Consider the following 25,100-nt stretch of genomic DNA (forward strand, 5'->3'; position numbering starts at 1 on the left):
CCTTTTGTATCTTTTTGTTTTTTTTGGAATTCTTTAATATATGTGACTAACTGGATAGCGTTGCTTTTACATGAAACTTTTTTTTTTTAAGTTTAAAGAATTATACAATTTTGCATAGCTAATATATAGCACTACTGAGTCAACTGATAATCTTTTTGTCCAGACTTATTAAATGCGTAATGCAAATATTATTAAACATTAGCCGAATTGCATTGCATTCTTTAACTACCTAATTATGAATGGCATCCAAAATAAAACGTTTTATTTACATAATGTGTGTGTGCTGTGTATATTTAGTGTGTATATATAAATACACAGACATACAGTATACATTCAGAAATTTTTACATGCATATTTATATCCATATCATTTCTATTTTATATATGTATTCTGTCTGTATGTATATGTAAAATTTTTCTTAAATATATAAATAAAAGTCCATGCATGTATATAATAAATATATGCAGTACACACATATTAAAGTTTATTTTGGATGTGATTAATTGGAATTAATCGTCTGACAGAACTATTTTACTCATTCAGTCACCGTGATTTGGATAACTGCTCTCTTAAAAGAGTTGATATCAATAGACTTAAAAATAATAAAAAAAATAACCAGCTGTTATTTGTGTTTATAAAACATTACATTACATTTACATTAATTCTGGAATTTAAGTTTTCATATAGAAATGTACATATATTTGGGTTTTCATGAACGTGGAATAAAAACATTATGCTTATTTTATAAATATAATTTTTATAATAAGAAAAAGGGCTTTGGCTCTTCTTCTGGACTGAAAGACATAATGACCCAGGACTGATTTGACAATGATGACAATTGTCATTGTTTTTCTCAAGCATTCAATTAAAAAAATAATAATGTTGAAAAGCCCTAATTGCCTTTTGACTATTTTTTTCTCAGTGTCCTTGCTGCTTTCACTCAATCCTGCAATACCACTTCCATCAATGGGTTCACCCAGAAAATTCCTATGGGTTGTTTTTGATTTATGAATTAACTAATTAACTTACTGATGAAGAACTACAACTACCACAAGAATGTAAGCTTACCTGAATGAAGAACTGGACGACAGGTGTAGTTCTTATGTTGGCCTTACTTGTTAACTGCCTTTAAATAAGACAGCAACATCAAAACTTAATCGAAGATAATTTATCCTTAAATAAAAAAAAAATGAGATGGTCCTTATATATTAATATTATATTAATAACCCCAGATCCAATATTTAAGTTGCGTAGGCTATTAACATCACAATTACACAATGACAAACTGCTTTCTCTTAATATCTTTTTTCTGTTCACGCCTTTTGATGTTTTCACTAGCCTTACCATTATTTTCTAGCACGATTAGCTTAAAGACGACTTATCATCAAATAGATCTAACCATAGACGTACATAGACGCCTCACTGGACCCCTCCAGGCGGGTAGATGCGGCCGCCATGTTGGAACGGTCAACTTCACGTCTTTCACCATACTGTAGTTTGATACAGAGCAGGTGAGCCATTGTGGTATCCTTCCAATAAACACTAATTACTATGATGCCCATAATGAGGCATCTAGGTGTATACATCTATGGGTCTAACGTTTGTGCAGAAACGTTGACGAAATTATTAGCTTATTATTATCGTTATTATAATTATAATTATGGGCATAGTATTGTTATAGCTGAAAACAGGAATAGTGACAGCTGAAAAGACATTAACAAAAATAAAAAATGGTAAAAAAAAACAACAACAACAACAATAATAAAATAGCCCTAAATAAAAGAAATTAAAAAATGCAATAAAGAGCCATTATTTCACCTAAGACTTCTTATACGAAGACTTTGAACGCGGAGTAAATTCTAACAGTCATCACATTTAAGTAACAGTTTCACAAAGACGGGTTTACGATCTCGCGCTGAACCTGTACGTCGTGACGCTTCTGTGGGGCGGAGTCAGAGTCAGGCAGGTAGGTTTCATAGGTGTGTACGTTCACAACAACACCACAAACCTGAGCGAAACCCAGACAAATCACTGCTTTCTTCGTCCATTTCAGTTAAAAAGGTAGGCTCTTTGTTAATCAACCGCTTCATTACCGAGTAACGTGTAAATTTTTCTTTACCTACTACGCTTTGTTTGGCTGATTGGTTTCAGGAAGTGAAACCACCTTGCGACTAGATGTTTCCTTTACATAAACGCTTTTATTAAAGTAATAGGATTAAACTGACAACGTTTCTCGACGAGAGTCCGTTCCAATGCCACAGCTTACTACCAATGAACTTATGATGTTGGTTTCACTATTATTCAGATGAAGGTGCATCAAGTTTTAAACCCGTGGAGTGTCCTTATTTTTCAGGCAATGCCAGAATCAAGCCGGCACCATCACACAAGGGACCAAGACTACTCTAGTCGAGACCGGAGAGATGAGGACAGGAGATACAGAGAGGACAGGAGGACACCTGATGGAGACGACCGATCACGGAGCCATAGAGAGAAACAAGGATATGCTGACACACAAAGGGCCCCCCGAGCGTACGAGGCCCCCCGTTATCATAGTCAGGGAGTGTAAGGAGCCATCTGCAAAATATTTATGTCCTCAGCAGAATCATGCATGCTTGATTTGATTTTCTGCCCTGTTATATTTTCTACAGGCCCAGTTACACCGAGACATCCTCTTCATACTACGATGACAGTCAACCCTACCGTCACAGACTCTACAACCTAAGATACATCACAACTAGCAGAGGTACGCTCGCGCTGAATGCCTTCGTTTTATGTCAGTCTCTTAGACTATTTTTGTTGCTAAAAAATTAAGTAACGATTAAGATTCTATTTTTTTTTTTTCTGGCAAAATTATACCAAATAACTCGGTTCACTTCACACATGCATACATTTAACATCGGAGCGGTCCAATAAGATATGTTTGACGGAAAGAGCCATTTTGCAAAACACGCTTTGAGTAGGGTCTTGCGTGACCTATTCTGAACCATGTTGTATATTCATGAAATCGCTTTTAAAGTGCACATGTTCTTGTCCTGTAGGCATCTGCCAGGCCATGGAGGTCTTCTTAAGCTTGTTGATCATCATCTGTGCTGGAGTGAACCACAGTAACTCGGGTCGGTATCAGGACATCGCCAGCCTAGGCGGTCTGTACCAGTACTATTACGGAGGAGCCAACGCGTTCACCGGAGCCGAAGCGCAGAAGGTCCAGCACCTGGACGACCAGTTCTACCAGCTCAAACTGCCCCCTTACGTCTACAGCATGGCGTGCGGCGGGGCGCTGATGCTCTACTCCGGGGCCACGCTGGCCCTCGGCGTGTTTCGCATGCCCTACCGCTTCCCCCCTCTGCTGCTGGCCGAAGCCCTGCTGGACGCGCTCGTGGGTCTGGGATTCATTCCCGCCGTCGCTTTCTACTTCATAAAGCTGCAGGAGATCTACAGCAACTCCATCTGCAAAGACAGGGAAGCCATGTACAGCAGCAAAGGTCACCGAGGGTTCGAGTGCAACCTCAACGGGGCCGATGTAGCGGGAGGCTTGTTCGGCGTTCTGGGGATTATTATATTCCCCGTAAGCGCCGCGTTGGCCGTCAGAGCCTTCATACGAGTGCGGAAGATGAAGGAGAGGCCGACGGAAGACAACAACCTGTGAAGAATACGCCATTTCTTAAAGACCGCACCAGTGTAAATGTTTTTGGTTTACGGTATTTTCCAAATCCAGATCACCCATATCTCCTTTGATCACTTTTTTTATACGATACACAAGTTTTACAGTATCAAAAAGATATGTATTTTTGCATTTTTTTTAATGGTTGCTTTTTTCATTATGAAGGACTTTTTTTTTTTTTTTTTTTATACACCATACTTTTTCATACTCTTCACAAACATTAGAACATTGATTATTTTATTAAAAAATATACAATATATTGAGAATGAGCCTTTATTAGGGTTTCCGAAAGCATTTACCTCCACAAGTTAAAGCCTAAAAAGTCATGACAATGAAGGTTGCATTCATTACGAAAATAATTCTATGCATTCTTTAATTGTTTACTTGAGATGCAAGCGTCTTAAAATATTGAACAAATTAAGCGTTTATGCTTGAAACCAGAAAAAAGTCAATGAGGTGTAACGGTTTATTTTAAATTGTTGATTTTTCTGAGACAAGTATTCGTTTTAACCATAAATTATTTAATTTTGTTCAATATAGTTCGACTGAATGTATCATTTGAGAACGTTTAACAAACGTAAAACGACTAAACTGAACAAATCTTTGATCTGAATGTAGAGTAAGAGTAATATTCATATTCCTGTGATTAGGCAATTAAGCTATTTTAACAAAATTAATTAGAACGGAGGCGATCTACGGCTGATTTCCAAGACATTTGCATTCAGAGAACATATTCCCTTTCGACTTTCAGTTTGGTCTAAAATTTACCGTCATGAAAACCTGCAGAAAAGAAAGAAAAAAAATATTATAATAATAATAATAAAAAAAAAAAAAAAAAATTATATATATATATATATATATATATATATATATATATATATATATATATATGCACTCTTTTAATCACGTCTGTATTATCGTTTCGTTCATGCGCAAATACAGAAGACATCAAAGACACGGTTTCACAGTAAAAATTTTTTATTGCTACTTGGCTGAAAAGTTAATTAAAAATACAGCTTTCTGCTCAAAACTAAGCATAGCAGCATCTGAAATGAAACGATGAGCCAGCACCCACTCTAAAAAGTACAGTCCTAGCTGACAGACAGCAAAAGTGCTCGCATTTAGTCCTTTTACTAAATCAGTAAAACAACTCAAACGATCTCCTAAACTAAAAAAAACCTCAATAATTTAAACACGATGAAAAAAGTCAGCAGTTTACTGCATGCTAAATTAGAAACTTAAAAATATAATATACATTATGCTTCGGATATTAAAACAATTTCTTATAAACAGAAAAGTTAATATTTTATACAAATAATCACATGATAATATATTCTTTATCATTATTTATATATATATATTTATATTCATTTATATAGGGCATGCTTCTCACATTAAATACATTAATAGTATCTTTAAAGATAGTACCTTGATGGGTGACGGTTTACCATAGAACCCTTAAATCCTAGATTCTGCACTGGAGGACCTATAAATTTGCATGAAACTATGAAGTACAAAAATAAACCTCAGCTTCTTGGCATCGAGAGGAAATATTAAAGCATCTCTTAAAAACAAAATGTACATAAATGATGACAAGATCAAGCTTTGGTCACATGTCAACAACAGGAACTCTTCGTCCCAACCCACGCCTGTCCAGAACGAACCGTGATTATGTGCAAAAATGTCAATGAATACGCCAGATAAAGACTTTTTTTTTTTGCATTCAAAAGCAGGTTTCATCTCTCTCGGGGTAAAACCACAATCACACGCTTCACACCGCGCACGTTTACAAAGAGACTTAAGACAAACGCTTTCCTTGTTCAGTCAACTTAAAAAAAAAAAAAGAAAAGAAAAGAAAGCAGAAACGTAGCAAATCTTTAGAGGTGATGTGTGTTATTTTCTACACAAGTGGAGTACAGAAACGATCGGTTTTCGGTCTAGATTCTGTCATTGGTCAGACGGGCAGTTAGCCCCGCCCCTAAGCTTACGCCATTGGTTGACACCGGTTGCCATGTTGGACAAGTGTGAAATCATGCCTTTCGTTTTCTTAAAGGGAAATCTAAAACGCTATACCGCATTGTAAAACCTTCCTTTGGTTCACACAAGACTTGCAAAGCCAGTTATAAAATCGGGGACAGTTACAGAGGAGTAATGGGAAGAACACATAAAAAGGCAGCTTTAGCTAACCTTTTTAATAAGCTTTTACCTTTTTAATAACCAATAACCAATCAAACTTCTATCGAGAACATTTTCTAGTGCAATGCCCAAACTAAGACACCACTAACACAATGGCAAACAAACCAATCACATTTATGGAAAAAAATACTAATAAAAATGTACAGTAATACTTAAAGCTTTTATATATAATGCATTATGAATGTAGTTCAAATTATGACTTGGACTGCACTTTACAATGCATTGTAACCAGAAGAATTATAACCAGATATAATAAATTATAATATTTATCTAGTCATTGTTGCACAGAATGCATTAAAAGGACTGTTGTTCACTTTTAACAGTTATAATGCTTTTAAACTCTGGATGCAATTATTTATAAAAAAAAGTTATAATGCATTATGCGTACAGGCTTTTAAGTACACTGTTGACAAAAATACTTCATGCTCCATGATAGACCCCCACCCAAAATGCCAACTAAAATAAAATAAAAAATCTTATATTTGATGGGAACTGGAATATTTGTATAACTGTGCTTTGTGTTCTTCCTGTGAGCATATAATTAAAGGGATAGTCCACTCTACGACTCACTTTCTTACGTGGAGATATTTTGAGAAAGGTTGGCAACCGAAACGGTTTGGTTATCAACGTTTTTCCAAAATGTGTTCCTCTGTCGTTCGCAGAAGGCAAGTTAGAAAAAAACAGTTACATAAATAATAATGCTGATTTTGGGGTCTGCTGTTCCTTTAAGAATCACCTCCGCTGTGCCATTAACAAATCAATGTAAACTTAATGGCAGTTTGAATGACACACCGAGGAAAAATTGCATTTGGCCGACATTTTCTGGAATGCGAGTTTCACCTCAACGTGTTTTGGCCAGGAAAGCACGGAGCAGAAATGTTTAAGGGATCTAAAATATATTTGTCTACGTGGCGCGGCAACTACATAGTTGCCTAGGCTGAAAGAAACAAAATACACTATTTCTACAACAGAGCACTGCACAGACACCCACAGACGTACACAAACCTAAGGGTTTCCCCCAGTCCTGTCCTTCAGTTTCCAGATTAATATCGATCTAATTAGATAGGTATGATCATTGCATATATATATATATATATATATATATATGCTGGAGGTCTATAGAAGGTGCTTTCGAAATGGTAATAAAGTGGCGGTATCAGTGACATCGGTTCAAAATACTACTTTCCATTTCTGTCTCCTTTCAACGTTAAAGCACTGCGAGGGACGAAACGCTTCTATAGCTAATAACAGACACGGACTACATCTTGCAAACAAAGCAAGCCGTCAAATGCCCGTTTTCTGCCTCTTAGCACAGTATGAATCAGCATGTTGTGCCTCGATAACCACGTCTCTCCTTTCAACCAAACATAAGACGTTACATTTTTTAGGGGCTATAAAAGAAAAAAAAAAACTAAAAGAGGCCACGAATCAAAGCCTAATGATGATTTTATATGCATTTCGACAATAGCTAAAATGCAATTCTTAAATGCGTCTCTGTATATAGATCCTCTGAGCTATGTACAAAGTGCTTATACAGTGTAAAAACCCTTTTACTTTATAAGATTGTACAACAATACATGATGCACTTAAGCATACAGCTCTAAATGGTTTAGGGAATCTAGAGATCAATTTCTAGAAAATTGTACTTCACATTTTTGAGTGCAAAAAAGAGAAATGGACTATAAATACTGAAGATGGGAAAACCTGCTTTAAGGCCATGATAGAAAAAAAAACAAAAAAACAATGAGTCATGCAGGGCTTGTGTGTCCATGCCACTGGCTTCAGCTCTCAGTAGCACCCGAGGGACGAACCAAATACTCAAAATAACCTACCTTCCTTTCAGATAGCACTACTACGTATCTTTTGGCACAAGAGCTACTACAGTTTCAGGTCTGTAGGCAATTATAATTAACACAAACATCTCTCTAATGCTTGGAAGTTTATGGCAGTAAAAGTTCAATTCGAAACCCTCCTGGATGTTAAATACGGGGATCCAGATTAGTTACATGGCAGCTTTTTCTCCTACATTAATCAAACACAAATCTATTTGGCACTGTTTGAACCTTGCCGTCTGACCATGAAGGTTAAAAAAAAATAAAACGCTCTTAAAAAGCTTAATTCACAAAATTAATCTCTCATCAATCTTGAGGTGAAACGGCTTAAATATAATATCTGAGCAAGCGACAGACTTAAGCTCAATTTCAAGTTGATGGTCTACAAATTTTTTAAACATGCCAATGCCGAGATGTCTATGAGATTCGCTTTCTATATTTGAAGTGCATCAGTGTCAATGTGAATTTTTCATTCTTTCCAAAGACGAATCAAACGTAATGAATCATGAGAGCATACCTAATATATATCATTTAATACAAGCGATGCCCTACAATTGGCGAAAGAAAACAAGGGCTTTTCATTAAATCCAGTATCTAACGATTAACAACGGGCTTTGCACTTGATTGTCCCTTAATTTTAATTCTCTAATTCTTTATTTATTTTATTTATTATTTAAAAAAGAAAAACGGTTTGAAATGTAGTAATGAGACCTTAATTGCAGGGAAAACCCTGAAAAAACAACACTGTTGCTTCCGATAAACACCACTAGATGTCTCCTCAAACCAAGAGCATAGTGTTTCACTGCTCAGAATTCCCTGATACTGTGATTGTGGCAATGACAAACTCAAATGACCCAATAATAGTCTCTTTCCTCAGGTCTCCTGATTCAAAAATAAAACTCATTCAAATCAGCCTGTTTCCTTATACATACCATGCATGGCTAAAATACAGCACACATACCCACCTACCCACCCACACGCACACACACACACACACACACACACACTGCACAACACATATCATATACCCAGTACCTCTCATACAAAAAAACCTATATATCAGCTGATCATTTTTTCCTTGATTATGAGACAATGAGAAAATATCCCAACCGCACTACTACAAAGACCCAATGACGTCTTCACTGCCCGAGGCTGTACAGCTCGGGCTCTGTCATGTAGTCATGGCACACTCGAAACTTCAAGTACTCTAAACAACCCGAGACAGCTCAAGTTAGGATTTCAGTTCTTTCTGCTCCCCAAATGACCTTAAAGGTGTGTCGATGCTCCATCTCCATCTTCTCCAGGGTTTGAATGTTGGGTTCATTGTACTCTTCTATTGTGCAGAGGAGATCAGGCGCTCTGGTCTTTTTCAAAAACACAACAACCACCACTCCTTTTCCGTAAAAATGGAGCAGAATGTTTCCATCAGGTCAGATGGGGAAGAGATCCCGTCTGAAATATTCCTCACAGTCTTCAAAAGTGCAGATTACGGACTCGTCGCCACTACGGTAAGGTAGGGGAACAACACTGCACTTACACCTGAACAGCAAAGGCTCTCTGAACCTCAACCATCTTCAAGAGGCACTTTTCTCATCTTTTGGTCTCAGTTTAGCTTGATAGTATCTTTCCTCCAGAAGGCAAATGTGATCATCGAAGCCTGCGTAAGCCTGTGACCTTTGATATAAAGGGCGAATGTCGAAAAGAACTTGCGCATGGTGATTCATGAGGTACTCCAGCTCCATGCTGTGGTTTTTGCTCAGGAATAGCCCGTGTATTTCCACATGTATTTCTTCTGGCCCTGGCGTTTCCTTGCTTCCGTTCTCGACCGGGATCAGCCCAAGAATGCACATGCATGGAGCCACACGTGATGATGTTGCTAAATAAGAACTGGATTATCTCGAGCGTGCTAGCCTCTTCGATGTGGCACTATGATGCAGAGATGCTCCAACGGTGCGGTCCTCTCGCACCAACTATAGAGCTGTGTCGTAGACGTCCTGCTGCAGGACGGTGGTGGGGTGGAGACCGGGGACGGTGGGCTGAGGAGGGTCCCAGTTGGGGTCTCTCGCTGAGGGAGGCGTTGAAGGAGCCGGCGGCCCAGGAACTACTGGGCTCTGGCCTCTCAGCTGCTCCCGCACATCTTGCTCCAGACTGGGCGGTATTATTAACTGGTCTTCCGGGTCTTGCTGGGCCGGTGCGGCGAAATATCCCGACTTCTTTTTTGGGGCCTCCAGTGCTACCTCAATAATGTTGTGGCTGTCCTCGAGAGCCACTACGGAGCCGTTAGACAGCTTCTTCCCGAAGAGACTGGAGGTTGAAGGAGACTTCTTCAGATCTGAGATTTCTCGGCCGCACACGGCCAGCAGGCAGCCATTGGTGGCGGAAACCACCACGCTGTTTTGTCTCCGCATTTTGCTGTTGGGATAATCCGAGGCCCTCGAATCATGCCGGCCGTCCAGGTCCTTGGGACTCTCCGGTGGACCGGAGCGCAGCTGAAAAGCGCAGCAGTGGATGTCCACTTCCACCTCCAGCTTGCTCCCGTTCGAGATGACGCCTTCTAAAGGAGCCTCGTCGTCGCTGTCCAGTCCATTGTCCGACTGGTTGCTTGAAAAGGTTGCGCTGGAAGGCTGCCGCTGGAATAGAGCCGGGTGGGCCCCGGGCCCCAAGCTCGTTACTGGCCCTGTGTTGCACAAAGTAGCAGTGGGATGCAAGCTACAGCGGCGCTCTGGTCGAGCCGTTGGTCCTGAAGATGGGTGTTCGTCCGACGCTGTGGAGCCAGCCTCGCTGCCCACTTCCGAAGCGGACATCTCGCTGTTGAACTCCGAGGCGATACCGCTGCTCGATGACGGCGTGGCCGGGTCTCCAGGAGACACTGAGATCGGTAAAGGTGGTCCTCGGGCTTCTGTGTTCAAGAGAGGAGGCTCACATGTGCAGCTGTCTTCTCCGATATGCAGAGCTACCACCACTGCTCCGACGTTATCCCGGCACCCGTAGCTCTGTGCCAGCGTGCAGAGCTTTTTGGCAGCAGCGCGGGGGTCTCTGACAGCCAGCACAGTGCTCACTGCCTCCTGGTAGGAAACCTTCTGGAAGAGTGCTTTGTTTCCTAGGATCAGGAACTCGTCTTGGGAACACAGAGGCTCTGTGTGCACCCAGGGTTTGGGAAGCACCCAAGGAAACAGGTAGGAACAGCCAAGTAACCGTGAGCAGCATGTCACCCCACTCACCTTGTTATCCTACAGCACAAGAGTCAAGTGATTAGAGACACAAAAGCTGCTACTCCTCATTCATGTCATTTATATTTACAATAAATAATCACAATGCATCAGCTAGTTAACATATAGACAGGGGTGTGCATTAGTTTAACTAATAAAAAAAAATTGTGATATTATTATTTCAATGTATTATTTTAATCACTTTTTTTTTAAATAAAAAAATTCAATGTATTAATTTGGTTACACTATTTTTTTAACTTTGTAACTACATGTCAACTAATTCTCATGAATTTGCACATTTGTACATGTTTACTATCTCTCAGAGTAGACTGTTAGGGTAGGTTTAGGGTTAGTAGAATGAGTTGACATATACTTGCAAAGTTTTCATAGTCAGTATGTTGCATGTGAGTAATATCATTGAGGCTGCTAGATGTTCCTTGATTATTGCGCTGGAATGAGAGTATAGTTTATCAGCCTAGAAAATCACAACATTTTATTTTCCGTTGGGCTTAGTACACTATGTAACTATAAAAGAGTCAAGGTTTAAATAGAAAAAAAATATCGAAACACTATTTTTGAGCGTGATGCTAACGGTCTAATCAAATTCAATTATCCAGGCAAAGCTACAGCTAAAAGTGCTACCGCCAAACCCGGAGATCGACTGAATGGATTCAAAAACGGTAGGGGAGTTGGAAAAAACAAGTGGTGCGTTCCTTCAAGCAGACAGTCTACTAATACTCTAATGACTGCTATTTGACATGTACTTGCGAAGTTAGTAGATATGTCGAAATAATTGTAATTATTTTTAAACTTAAAATCATCAAGCTTTTATTTTAGAGGGTTGCTGGCTAGTAAGTACACGTCACAGTTTTGCATTGTGCTTGGAAAAAGCCATCAAATAAACTAGAGTCATGATTTCCGTTCAAAATGAAATCGTGTTCAGTATTACATTTTGTTGATATAAAATGGTAATAGTGCATTAACAATGTCAATATGCAAATAAGCGATCTAAACTTATTTCCACTGAGCATTTTTTTATTTTGGTCATGTATGCATGTAGTACCACTTATGTGCACCCCTTCCTGTAGACCTTAGTAGACCTAGCCGTATTTAATTTTTGACAGGAATGAACAGAAGGCTAAGAGGTGAGAGATAAAGTGCTTTCAATTGGATTGCAATGGATGTTGTTTAACACACCAATTATTCAGCTGACAAAACATCCACAAAAAAGTTTTGAGAGATCTAGGAGCTTTATACAGCGTGTGCCATTATTAAGACTGTAAGCCGGTCTCTCACAGCCTGGTTTTCATCTACGTACAATTCAATATGGCATCTAACCTGACTAAGGTTTTTTAGATGACCTGAGAACAAGTCAATACCTCAGTGATAATAGCTTTTGCCAGTTTGACACGCTCCATCTCCTCGGCGCTTTGTTCTAGGCTGAAAACTTTTGAGAGGGCAAGAGGTTGCCCATCACGACACAGCACAGCCTGGCAGGTGCCCACGTTGGCCACAGTGAGGCTGAAGTATCGCCCAGGCTCCGAGGACTCGTGATGGATGTAACAGAGCAGAGCAGAAGCTCCGAGCTTCTGGCCAGCCATGCCGAGTTTCCTGCAAAAGATGCATAGCGCAATATGAGAAATGCATCTGTTATTCATAAAGCTAAGAATCTAAATTCAAAGCTGTGTCTGTAATTAAGAGTGAGTTTTTTTTCTTAGTATTTTTGTATTGTTTCTAGTCAAAATATCGAAACATTCTTAAATGAAGATGCATTTGCTAGATGAGCGAAATGGCATAGATAGTGTAACTTGATTTAAGCAAAATGCACTTAGTTTAGTTCACCAAAAGTCAACATTTACATAAGCCTTATTAGTCGCGTCACAAAAAGTTAACTGTTACAGATGTCACGACCATGTCAACCATGAATCATATTCTCATACGTTTCAATGTACATTAACTACTTTCTGCTGAGCATTACATAAGTTATGACCAACTGACTATGCATTATCCCATTCATTACGTGACTACTTACCAAATAAATAAATGGATATGACATTTAAATTACTTATGTAATAAGAAAGAGATGCGGACTAACACTAGAAAGTAGACCAGCGTAGAAATAGACAGTCATTATATAAATATATTGATAGTGTCATGACTGAATCAAGTATAACAGAGAGCGGCATAATAAAAAATTCATTCATGCAGTTACCAATGACTGTAAAAGCAAACTGAAAAATGCATGATTTGAAAAAAACGTATTTAAATCAACGTGTGTGTGTGTGGACGCAAAACACACCTATGGGAGGCAAGGAAAGTGTTGCACATGTATACACTGTCCACACTGGAGTGCTGTATCTCTTCTGCCAATACGTCTCCCATGGTGCACTGCAGTAACCTGGAAACTTCCTCATTACGATCGCCATCAAAAATTCCATACGCAGCCTCCGGACTGTCCCCGAAGCGATCCACGGCCAGCACGGACACACACAACCTGAACCCAGGTGAAACGGCAGACTTCAATGGAACGAACATCCGACCAAAATCTCGCAATAGTCGCATTACAAACACATTTCACTGAACGGTAACGGATACTCCTATATAGGTGCATACACAAACTCTCTGTCTGACAAACACACAAAAGTGGCCCCCCCCGGCGGACGAAGGGTACAGAGAGAGGATGCGATATTTGAGACGGACTGCTTTGAAAGCGCGGAGGTAATGCCCTTCGCAGGGGGAGCCGAGCTTCACCGAGGTCACATTAAACATGCAGAAACAAGACGTTTAAGCCTATGGGATGCATTCTGCGTTCAAACCGGCCCTCCCGCTGCGTACCGGCGAAATCCAATGCTACAGTTATTCTGAGCCTGCCAACTGTTTTTATGCCATCCAAGCATTTATTGGTTAGAAAATGAGTTGTCTCGAAGCCAGATCAGCAAAACATCTGAGGATGGAGTTGGGAACCGAATTATAAATTTAAAGAAATTTAAGTGCAATTGTTGAAAAAAGTTTTCTTGCACTTTAGACAATATTCTCAGAAGACAATATTCTCAGTGGTGCATGATTAGCAGCTGTTGCAGAAGACTTTCTGATCAACTATGGAAAACTTCCAGCATTCTGTCTTTCTGTTTTAACTATTTTGTTATAGAGTTGCTGACAATGATATCACGCATAATCTTGACCAATCATTGTTTACTTTATCGATCATTGGTGTATGAATTCAGAAAGGGAACCTTTACATTCCAAAGAAAAACAAAATAAAACAAAGTACTTATAGTCATATAGTCAATATTTTCTGAATTGATGCAATCTATAGTTTGTATATGGCCAACAAATGTGACCTGGTGCAAGTGTCAATAAACAAAAATCAATAAACATCTTAAGTTTTGGGACTTAAGACAAGTTGGACGTTAAGTTATTTACAATCATTTTTTAAAAAGGTTCTATTTAAGTTAGGGATTTTAATTATTTTGTATTGGTTTAAAAATAAAGTTGAGAAATGGTTTTGAGAATTCAAACATACTCAAAAAAAATATATATATATATATATATAAACAAATAAATTGCATGAACATAACCAACCCAATTGTTATTTTTTTTTAAATCAATATTTTTTTTTTTTTGTGTGACATTTAGGGATGAATTAATTAGAAACTAATTAATTGGTCATTTCTGCTAGCATTTTCTTTCCTTCAATATATTTTTTTGCGGGGTTTCCTTCATCCAACACAGACAACTCATGTTTTAATAAATATATTAAGACAAAAAAGCCTTATAAAAAAATGTACAATAAAAAATATTCTCTCTCTCTCTCTCTCTCTCTCTCTGTCTCTCTCTCTCTCTATATATATATATATATATATATATATACATACATACATACATACATACACACATACATACACACATACACACATACATACACACATACATACACACATACATACACACACACACACACACACACACACACACACACACACACACACACACACACACACACACACACACACACACACACACACACACTCATGTGCTCAGGTGTGGCTCACTTGTTTCTCTGGCCGCACATCTCGGCGTAACCGTGATCCCACAGGCTGGATGTGCCCTGTGCGTCTCCGGCGGTCACGGCTGGCTTCTGGTCCAGCTTCAAAGTGCTGATGTGACTAGAACAGAAAGGTGTGAGAGATAAAGACACAGCCACAAAAAGCAATTAACCACCTGGGTCCGCGAGAGCATCAGAACGTATTAATATTCATCAGCCGCATAATGTCCTGCGCGTCCCACCCGGAGCACTGCTGTTTGTAGCGTCTCACCTGAAGAGGTTGAGTGTTTTGTGCTCTAACATGAGGCTGCTGTTGCCGGTCAGATCCAGCTCTTGCAGAGTTGAGGGCAGAGAGTCCGGCAACAGGATTTCTGTCTGCTCATTGCAGCTCACGTCCACCAGCTACACAAAGAGAAGAGGAGACATGTAACACAGCTCACGAAAATAAACTAACAAACAATAGCACAATTTTGTGGGACAAAAGTGAGTCAGTTCCACCAGACTTAACTAAATATGTTCGCAAAATGTCAAATAAAGACGATCTATTATGTAGAACGATGTAAAAAATTAAGTTTGTAACAAATAACAGCAAAATTTTGTTGAATTTTGGGAGAAAAGGGTTTCAATTTCGGCAGACTTATAAAGCAAACAACATAAAGTAAGTAAAATAATGTGAAATATTGTGTGAATTAAAATTAAGTGTATAAACAACTACTGAAATAACTGAAACAATTCAGTTATTCCAGACTTAAATAAGCTTGTAAATTTAAAATAACCTAGAATATAATACATATATATTAAAACAAAAATGTTACGTTATATATATGCACTGTCAAGTAAGGCAAAATAACCGAAATAAGAAAAATATATCTAATACCTCTAATATAATATAGTAGATTTTTATTTTTTATTTTTAAAGGAGGACAAAACTATTCAGTTTTGCTAGACTTAACTAAGCAAGCTCTTTTTTAATACTCAATCACATTATAAATATTATAAATATTGTGCAAGCACTGCGTTTAAACAACTTTAAAAGTTACATCTAAACTGACGTTAGGTTTAGAAGTTTAGGTTTTAATAGTGTGTCTAATTTGCATGTTCTCGGCATTTCTATTTAGGTCTAGCATTTAGATTTATATTCTACTGTTCAAAAAAGTGTGGAATCAATAAGATTTAACATTTTCTTATTAAAATAAGTCTCTTATGCTCACCAAGACTGCATTCGTTTGATAAAAAAATACAGAATTTACCGTTCATTACTGCTGATTTTTATTCAGATCACGTCTATGAATGTTGGCAAACGTCTTTTTTTGCATTACATGTATTCAATTCTTAGATACTGAGTGTTTGACATGTCCCGATACGTCACAGACCTTGATCTCGGGCAGGCTGAGGACTTCTGGGAACACGCTGATATGGTTGGAGTGGGTGATGAGCGTGTGCAGTCTCTTACAGCTGGACACGGTGGAGGGGATCGCTTTCAGCTTGTTCCCACTCAGATTCAGTTCCTCCAGGACCTCCAGTTTACTGAGCTTGCTGAAAAAACAACAAGGGGGCTCATTTAGAAAGAGACAAAAGCGGAATTCATGGTCGTATACACTCTACAAAATCTCATTGTATAAATTTGACTAAATATGATAACCAAAATGTAGATTTGAGTAAGACTAAATTAAAAATGGCTGCCAAAATGAATACTGCTGTAGGGTTTAATGATAATCATGTAACTAAAATGTCGAGTTTTACGAGACTAAAATACTTCAGATTTTTTGGACTGGGGTAAGGTTGACTAAGTATGATAAAACTAACATTGAAGGACATTGAACACAGGACAGAGTATATAAAATAGCCGACAAAATTAACTCTACCCTCGACCAAAACAAATTAGATTTATTAGAATTAAATAATTTATTAGAATTATTTGTATTGTTTGTTAAGATAGGACAATATTTAGCCAATATGTAACTATTTGAAAATGTGCAAAAAAAAAAAAAAAGAAAAAAATGAAAGAAAAAATGGAAAAACTGCCTTTAAAGCTGTTTCAGTTAAGTTCTTAGCAAAAAAAGTAATAAAAAAAAAAAAAAAATATATATATATATATATATATATATATATATATATATATATATATATATATATATATATATATATATATTTTTTTTTTTTTTGTTCTCACATATCATATCAATAATAGGCTCCACCCATCCTGTCGATGGAAACACGCTAGTTTAAGGTCTCGTACCTAGCAGGGAAGGACTGCAGTTGGTTGTAAGCCATATGCAAGACCCGCAGGTTCTGATGCCCCACCAGTAGAGCAGCGCAGTTCTCATTCAGGTTGTTTCCTGTGAGATAGAGCTCCTGCAGGGTGCTGAGGCTCTCCTCCGATTGGCTGCTCGGCGGGATCGTCTCCAGCGCATTGGCAGACACATTCAAATACTTCAAACTAGAAGACGAGAAGATCGAGGGAGGACAGGATGGTACGTTTACACACAGTACAAGTAACGCCGTTAAAAGCATGTTTCTAAAGCCCGAACAATCTCGTACACAATCGAAGCCTCAGAGCCGCAGCGCATCTTTCAGCATTAGAGATGCTTAATGGATGACAAGTAAATTAAGCCACAGGAAATGGAAGAGCTGCGGGCTGTTCTGGCTCATATTACTGTGCCTCACTGAGCCGTTTCCTCCTGTACTCATCCATGAGAGGCTCTGGAGAAGCATGCCACTTCCTCTGTGCTGCTGGAGATTCAGTGAATAACAGCAAGCAGCATCCAACTAAAACTACATTTCCCAGTAGCCTGACAGTTGTTCAGATTTTATTATATTATTATAAATATTTAAAATATTTCTACTTACAATTTATATATTAAAAATATTAAAATTAATATGTAAAAATTATAAATATTAATATATATATATATGCAATTTAATTGTATATAATTGCATTTTATATTTTTTAATATAATAATACTAAAATTTAATCGTTTATATTATATATATATATATATATATATATATATATATATATATATATATATATATATATATATATATACACACACACACACATATATATATACACATACATATATATTATTTTATTTATTTTTATTTTTACAACAAATGTAATTTTTATTGTTTTACTTTTAGTTTACTATAATAACTTTTCAACTTAATATTCTAGCATTCATCTATTTCACCTGATTAAACAAAAAAAAATCTGACATATAATTAAAAATACTTTCTCTAATGAAATAACTTGCATGTAGCTGGATACTTTTTTTATTATTTTTTTTTAGTTGTACTACTTTAAATCACGGGTAGCTACAGTTTCAAAGCGGCTCTGAATATGCATCTGCATTTTCAACTTAGCTATTTTTATTTCTAAAGAGCCGTTTCCAGAGAAGTCCGTGGTTTGCTCAGATTCTGTGAAAGGCTAGGTGGTCTGATGAAGAGCTCAAGCAGCAGGGCTAAAGGTCCGCAGAGCGGAGAGATGCAGCTGCAGCTTGCACTGCACCTGTCACACGCTCAAAATCACCGGAAAACGGAGAGAGAGCGAGAAAAAAGAAAAAAAAAAGAAAAAAAGAAAAAGTACAGCCCGGAGAGTAAGATGAACAGAGAGAGGACAGAAGGAGGGAGTGACCTACTTTAAGGCTTTGTAGAAGAAGCTCTCTGGCAGTTCCCGCAACTTGTTGTGCTGCAGGTCGAGTGTTTCTAGCGGGATGTGGTCGAGCAGGTCAGCCAGTCTCTCCAGCCTGTTGTTACCAGCCAGCAGTTTACGCAGACTCAGACTGCTGAGGAGTCTGAGAGCAGAGAAAGAAAGAGACTCCATGAAAAAAAACTTTCACACCGAAATGCAGACCTGAAATCATCAGCAAGTGGTGAAAATGCTAATAGTCACTCATCTTCGTGTCATTAAAAACCTATCTGCTATTATTTTTCTGTGGGTTAATTTTTTTTTATTCATCTGGTAAAAATTGCATTTGTGAAAAAGAAAATAAAAATAAAATAAAATTAAGATAAGAAAACAATTAACAGGACAAAAAGGAAGCAAGCAAGCTCTTTGTTATGATTCTTTGTGGGACTGGAAATCAATGCAAAACTTCTAAAATATGATAAAATAAAATGGATTACAATTATTACATCTTTTATATAAAAATATATAATAAAAATTATTTAATTCTGAATTCAAGCTGCAACTGGAGAGTTTCAGTAAGTATCATTATTATTGTAATTTGTATTGTTTTTTTTGTTTTGTTTTTTTTACAGTAAAACTATATTTCATTTTACATGCAACTATAAAAGTACAATATTTCTATTTATGCCTGCAACAAGCAGTATTCATTTTCATTACCATTTTAACATTTTACTGTCAAATAAAAGTGATTAAGTAAAATAAATTCATTATAATTGAAAAGAATTTAAAACAAATAATGTCAATATATAATTCTATCACATTAAAACAAGCACATTATTATAATCACATTAAAATGAGTCCGCACTGACAGCTAAAAGTGCCAACCAATAAATGACATATTCAAAAATACACTCTTTATTTAGAGTGAAATATTATACATTGCAATAAAATATAATAATAAAATATTTTTATAAATAAAATATTATTTAATATAATGTAAAATATTCACACCTGATTTTTATTATTATTTTTATTATTTTTATTTTTTTATTTTTTGGTGGTGGTGGAAATGAAGATTTAGAGAATAACAGGTTTCCGTTTTCATCAGGGGTTTTTTGTTCTTTTTGAAGCTTGACAGACACAGTCAATAATGTAGCTGCACGAAGCCGCTTCAAAAAAAGAAAACCTCTCTTCTCATGGAAAATATAACAGCGTTATGGGTTTGGAATGACATGAGGTTGAGTAAATAAAAGACAGAATTCTCTTTTCGGCGAACCGTTCCTTCAAAACAGCAACAGCATTTTCATGCAGCACTCAGTCTCAAATGGGACACAAACTTCAAGCCGCATATTATCTCATTTGTGCACGGCTTTTAGCTCTTTCAGATGCAAATGACTGAATGTTAATGTGGAATTAGCTGGAAATGGTGCTTTCATCAGCCTGGCGTTTACATCACTTTGCTTTGAGACGGCAGAGTGGCCTCATCAAGCGTCTGCTGATGAACGCCGGCCCGTTTCTATTCACATCCAGCGTCTGGCCAGACAGTCGCTTCAACCCACATCATTCATATCGAATGGGCGATTTTTGTTGAATAAATAAAGTACGAAATGCTGACATTAAGATTCTGGAATGGGGGAATAGGAGGACAGTTTCTTTTTTGGAAACTGGGGTAGATGCAATTGCACTTCAAGCACACACGCGCACACACACACACACACACACACACACACACACACACACACACACACACACACACACACACACACACCTGGCCGGGAGCTCAGACAGCAGATTACGGGAGACGTCCAGCACCTCAATCTTCCTGCTGTCACACACCCAGTCTGGCAGGTATTCCAGGAGATTCCTGCAGGAAGGATGGGAATTAACTCCAGGCTAATTACATCAGAGCATTAGCACTGTTCAGGAGAGAGCAGGGCACAGGACACGACTGCAGCGAGCTGAGCTTCTTGTAAGTGAGCAACATCCGCTCACATTTGCATTACGATGTTCATGCACGAGTATTTTTATATACATCTCTACAGTATTTCGATACCATTTTTATTCATATTTTGAACTGGCTTTTATTTCCTTTTTTTTTAGGTTTCACAAGTTTTTTTTTGTTACGTGTTAAGTTTCTGATTTTTTAAAATGTAAATGCAACTAATTTTTATTTTAACTGTAGTTAAGAGTAATTTAATGTTTTTAATGAACAAAAAGGAAGTTAACAAATCATCCCAAAGAAACATAAAATAATTTTCACTAACTTTTACATTAACCTTCTACGTTTAATTGATCCTCTAACCCAAGCAGTTTCTATTCTAATTATATTTTATCTATTCTATTCTACTCTATTATACATATCATCATATATACATATACACACACATTTTATATATATATATATATATATATATATATATAATGTATATATATGCACATATGCACATATATAAGCACATATATATGCTTTATGTGAAAAGATCATATTTTTGCTCTTTTGTTGGTTTTGATTGCTTCTAAAGCGCCAGATAAATTACTGAATGTAAATGTAGTTTTAGTTATTGTAGTTTAAGCTAGCTTTTAATTTAATATTTATATGCAAAAATAAATTTTTCATTAGTCCAAATTTGTGAACATCACATACGCTTACTGAGGCTGAGATTGCGCAATATTTTTGCCCATAAAAGCTTGGACGTAACAAAAAAAAGAAAAGAAAAAAAAAAGCAAGAAATGTTTGTTTCGCGACTAATCAGAACACGGCACGCACAAAATGAAAGTCGGTTACCTTGATAGGTCCATGTGTGTGAGCTGGTTGGGAACAGGGTAGATGTTCACCGTGGTCAGACCTGTGAAAGATATAAGAGTGATCACACAGGCTGAGGAAGGACAGCTGCTGTGGAGGTCTGTACTCACGGTTGTGGCTGGCGTGGAGCGTGCGCAGAGTGAAGCCGCTGAGCGTCAGGGCTCCCAGCCGGTTCCTCTGACACTGCAGGGTCTCCAGACTGCAGGCCGCGCTCAGATCCAGAGACGTCAGCTGGTTGTCTCTCAGGTCCAGCTGCGTGAGATGCTTCACCGGCTCCAGGGTCTCGCTTTTAACACAGCGGAGGCCATTTAACCTACAAACGCAGGCCTAATGTCACTGCAAATATGCTGAAGATCGACCAAAGGCCACAAATAACCCCGGTGGACAAAGAAATTAATTCAAAATATCCACAGGAAATGATAAAAGCAGAGTGGAGCTCCGAGACACCAAAGATTGAGTAGTACTTGTCTTTTGATATCTATTTTAAGCTCAGAAAATGAGTCTACTGTACATTTTGCTCGTGCAACCAAGTCATGAAGGTAAAAAAAGTCAGATTTCATAAAAATAAACAAGTAAATTAAAAAAAGCTTTCGCCAGTCTGAAAAAAGGGATTTTTACATATCAGAAAGTGTATTGACATATGCTAAATATAATTTCTAGAATTTAAAATACATTCAGAAATAATTAATAATTACATATATATTGCACATACATTATTAAATATTAAACAGCACAACATTAATAATAGAAACTATTATTAATGTTTCAATTGTTGCAATTAATTTTATTATTAATTGCAAGATAATTGAAACATTAATAATAGTAAAATGTTTCTTGAGCAGTAAATCAGCATATTACAATAGACACTGAATACTAATGATGCAGAAAATTTAGATTTATATCACATGAATAATAAATTTAATATTTATTAAAATAGCTTATTTTAATTGACAATAAATATATTTTAAATATATGCATTGTTAGTGAACATAAGAGACTTTAAAAACAAATCAAAAAAACCTTTACAAATATTTCTCTTATATATTATAAACAGCAAATATGTTGAATGTTCTTCCAGATATATATAACTCTAATGTTTAAGTATTAATATGCATTGCTAAGTTTTTTTTTTTATTTATTTTGTACCCTCAGATTCCTCATTTTCAAATAGTTGTATCTCCTTTCATAACAAACCATACATTATCCGAAAGCTGAGAAATAAGCTTTCTGTTAATGCATAAATCTCAATTTCAAAAAACTGACCATTATGACTGGCTTTGTGGGTCACATACATAAATGCACACTAACTCTATGCCCGAAAGAACCAGCGCTGACCTTCACGTCTGTGTTCCCCTGCATTGAAGCGAACAGCTTCCCGTTATGAGAAACACCGCAGTTGGTTAACGATGACCGGGGCCAAATGACAGGCGCTTTAAACCTCGTTTAAAGGTTTGAATCTTGCATTAAATCTTGTTTATTTGAAGCCCCCCACGAACAGGAATTCCCGCTCGCATCTGTTGTTTGCAATCGTTCAGCCCGCGAGAGGGGTGTGTATGTGTCAGGAGCGCCGGGATAATCCTGCAGAAAAACTCAACGCTTGTTCAGGTGACAGACGCCTCGGTCTCTCTCTGAGGCCCGGCTCGAGTTCCCACGACAGCTCGGCTGCATTTCTAATCCACAGCAGGTGCCGTCAGGACCCAGAGAACCCATTCTCTCCCTCTCTCTCAGGTGAGTCACAGACCGTGAGCTGCCATCAAAACTACAGGCTTTATGAGAAGAGCAATCAGGACTGTTAGTGACAGGGCGGCCTTAATATCCACTGAACGCCTGCGGCACGCTTACGATCCGCTTGATGCATATTTGCACTGAGAGAAATACACATTTCCATCCTGATCATCTGGGCTTACAAAGCTTCAAGTAAAGCCTTACCAGGTTATGATGCGTGTTATGATAAAGTGTGTTTTTAGGGGCTTTTATACATAAAATAAGTAACATCAAATATTTTTGAAAGACAGAAGAGCTAAATATATATTTATATATAAATTTTTATTATTATTAATATATTTTATTATTATATTAAAATATATATTTTCTATTTTAAAATATGATTTATTACTGAGATGCAAAGCAGAATTTTTATATCATTACTCTAGATTTCAGTGTCACATAATTCAGACATAATAATACTACTAATAAAAATAGTATTATTATTATTAAATGCAGATTTACTGCTCAATAATTATTTCTTATTATTATCATGTTGAAAACAGTTTTGCTGCCACATTTTTGTAGAAAGTGATTTTAACCTCAGAATATGAATAAAAGCATTCAGAGAGAGCGAGAGAGAGAGAGAGAGAGAGCGAGAGACACACAGAGAGAGAGAGAGAGAGAGAGAGAGAGAGAGAGAGAGAGAGAGAGAGAGAGAGAGAGAGAGAGAGACAGAGAGAGAGAGAGAGAGAGAGAGAGAGAGAGAGAGAGAGAGAGAGAGAGAGAGAGAGAGAGAGAGAGAGAGAGAGAGAGAGAGAGAGAGAGAGAGAGAGAGAGAGAGAGAGAGAGAGAGAGAGAGAGAGAGAGAGAGAGAGAGAGAGAGAGAGAGAGAGAGAGAGAGAGAGAGAGAGAGAGAGAGAGAGAGAGAGAGAGAGAGAGAGAGAGAGAGAGAGAGAGAGAGAGACACAGAGAGAGAGAGAGAGAGAGAGAGAGAGAGAGAGAGAGAGAGAGAGAGAGAGAGAGACAGAGAGAGAGAGACACAGAGAGACACAGAGAGAGAGAGAGAGAGAGAGAGAGAGAGAGAGAGAGAGAGAGAGACAGAGAGATGTTTCTAATGGCTCACCGTAAATCAATACTCTTAATGTGAGTCATTCGTAGCAGGCTGGACAGATCCAGAGTCTCCACCCTGTTCCCCGCCATGGCCAGCTTGTCCAGGGCAGCGAGGCGCTCCACCATGCTGGGGACGTGAGGGAAGTTGTTGAAGGACAGTCCCAAGCTGCAGAGCTGCACGAGGCTGCCCAGCTCCTCCGGAAGAGAATCCAAGCGGTTTCCATCCAAACACAGCGTCTGTAAGCTGAGCAGATCACAGCCACACACACGCTTTAAAACACAGGAGATGATGAGGCGCTTTATACATTGTTGTCAAGATTGTTTCTATTTATAGGCATGGATTTTTTTTTTTTATTAAAATGCAGCTATACTAAAAAACTAGGTTTGTTATCTGAACCATTGTTTATGAACTGTTGAATGCATAAATATTATTATGAATGGTTTTTTTTGGTCATATCTCTTTTGCCACTTTACATGATGCCAAAAAACAATGACATAACATAATGTTTTATATTGATTAACTTATTAAAACAACATAATTAGACATTTCATTCATTCTGAATATATAAGGTAATATAATATAAAATGGAATAATATATTTTATAAAGATTAACTTATTAAAGCTACAATTTCATTCATTCTGAATAATATCATGTAATGTAATAAAAATAGAATACAACATTTTCTAATGGTTAACTTATTATTAAAGCAACACAATTACAGATTTCCTTCATTTTAAAGTGTAGAACAGAATAATATATTTTAGAAGCAACATAATTTCATTCATTCTGAATAATATCATGCAATATAAAAATACATTTTATAATGGTTAACGTATTACAACAACATAATTAGAGAATTCCGTCAATTTTCTGAATAATATCCTGTAATATAATATAATAATAA

The 25,100-nt window shown here is 37.3% G+C and overlaps 2 protein-coding genes across 3 annotated transcripts in view; one reads left to right on the forward strand and one right to left on the reverse strand.

Moving 5' to 3' along the window:
• Positions 1 to 1,923: 1,923 nt before the first annotated feature.
• Positions 1,924 to 4,428, forward strand: marveld3 (MARVEL domain containing 3). Of its 2 annotated transcripts, none has more exons than XM_043243560.1 (4): positions 1,924 to 1,966; positions 2,354 to 2,562; positions 2,649 to 2,743; positions 3,039 to 4,428. In XM_043243560.1, exons 2-4 carry the CDS (start codon positions 2,357 to 2,359, stop codon positions 3,644 to 3,646), a joined length of 909 nt encoding a protein of 302 aa, XP_043099495.1. In that variant the 5' UTR covers positions 1,924 to 1,966; positions 2,354 to 2,356; the 3' UTR covers positions 3,647 to 4,428. The 2 variants fall into 2 exon arrangements, with proteins under 2 accessions (XP_043099495.1, XP_043099494.1); XM_043243559.1 differs by having other exon boundaries at positions 1,927 to 2,061; positions 3,039 to 4,425.
• Positions 4,429 to 4,621: 193 nt separating this feature from the next.
• Positions 4,622 to 25,100, reverse strand: part of phlpp2 (PH domain and leucine rich repeat protein phosphatase 2) — a 53,337-nt gene continuing 32,858 nt past the window's right edge. The window contains exons 8-19 of the mRNA XM_043244608.1: positions 24,208 to 24,438; positions 21,488 to 21,690; positions 21,360 to 21,420; positions 20,343 to 20,438; positions 18,585 to 18,740; positions 17,183 to 17,383; positions 16,317 to 16,479; positions 15,215 to 15,345; positions 14,951 to 15,064; positions 13,198 to 13,392; positions 12,278 to 12,509; positions 4,622 to 10,919 (exon numbers count right to left, since the gene is read on the reverse strand). Coding sequence (XP_043100543.1) covers positions 9,660 to 10,919; positions 12,278 to 12,509; positions 13,198 to 13,392; positions 14,951 to 15,064; positions 15,215 to 15,345; positions 16,317 to 16,479; positions 17,183 to 17,383; positions 18,585 to 18,740; positions 20,343 to 20,438; positions 21,360 to 21,420; positions 21,488 to 21,690; positions 24,208 to 24,438 — 3,043 coding nt within the window. The 3' untranslated portion in view covers positions 4,622 to 9,659. The remainder of the gene's footprint in view (positions 10,920 to 12,277; positions 12,510 to 13,197; positions 13,393 to 14,950; positions 15,065 to 15,214; positions 15,346 to 16,316; positions 16,480 to 17,182; positions 17,384 to 18,584; positions 18,741 to 20,342; positions 20,439 to 21,359; positions 21,421 to 21,487; positions 21,691 to 24,207; positions 24,439 to 25,100) is intronic.

The sequence above is a fragment of the Puntigrus tetrazona genome, chromosome 7 (genome assembly GCF_018831695.1).
Source record: "Puntigrus tetrazona isolate hp1 chromosome 7, ASM1883169v1, whole genome shotgun sequence".
NCBI classification, from domain to species: Eukaryota; Metazoa; Chordata; class Actinopteri; order Cypriniformes; family Cyprinidae; genus Puntigrus; species Puntigrus tetrazona.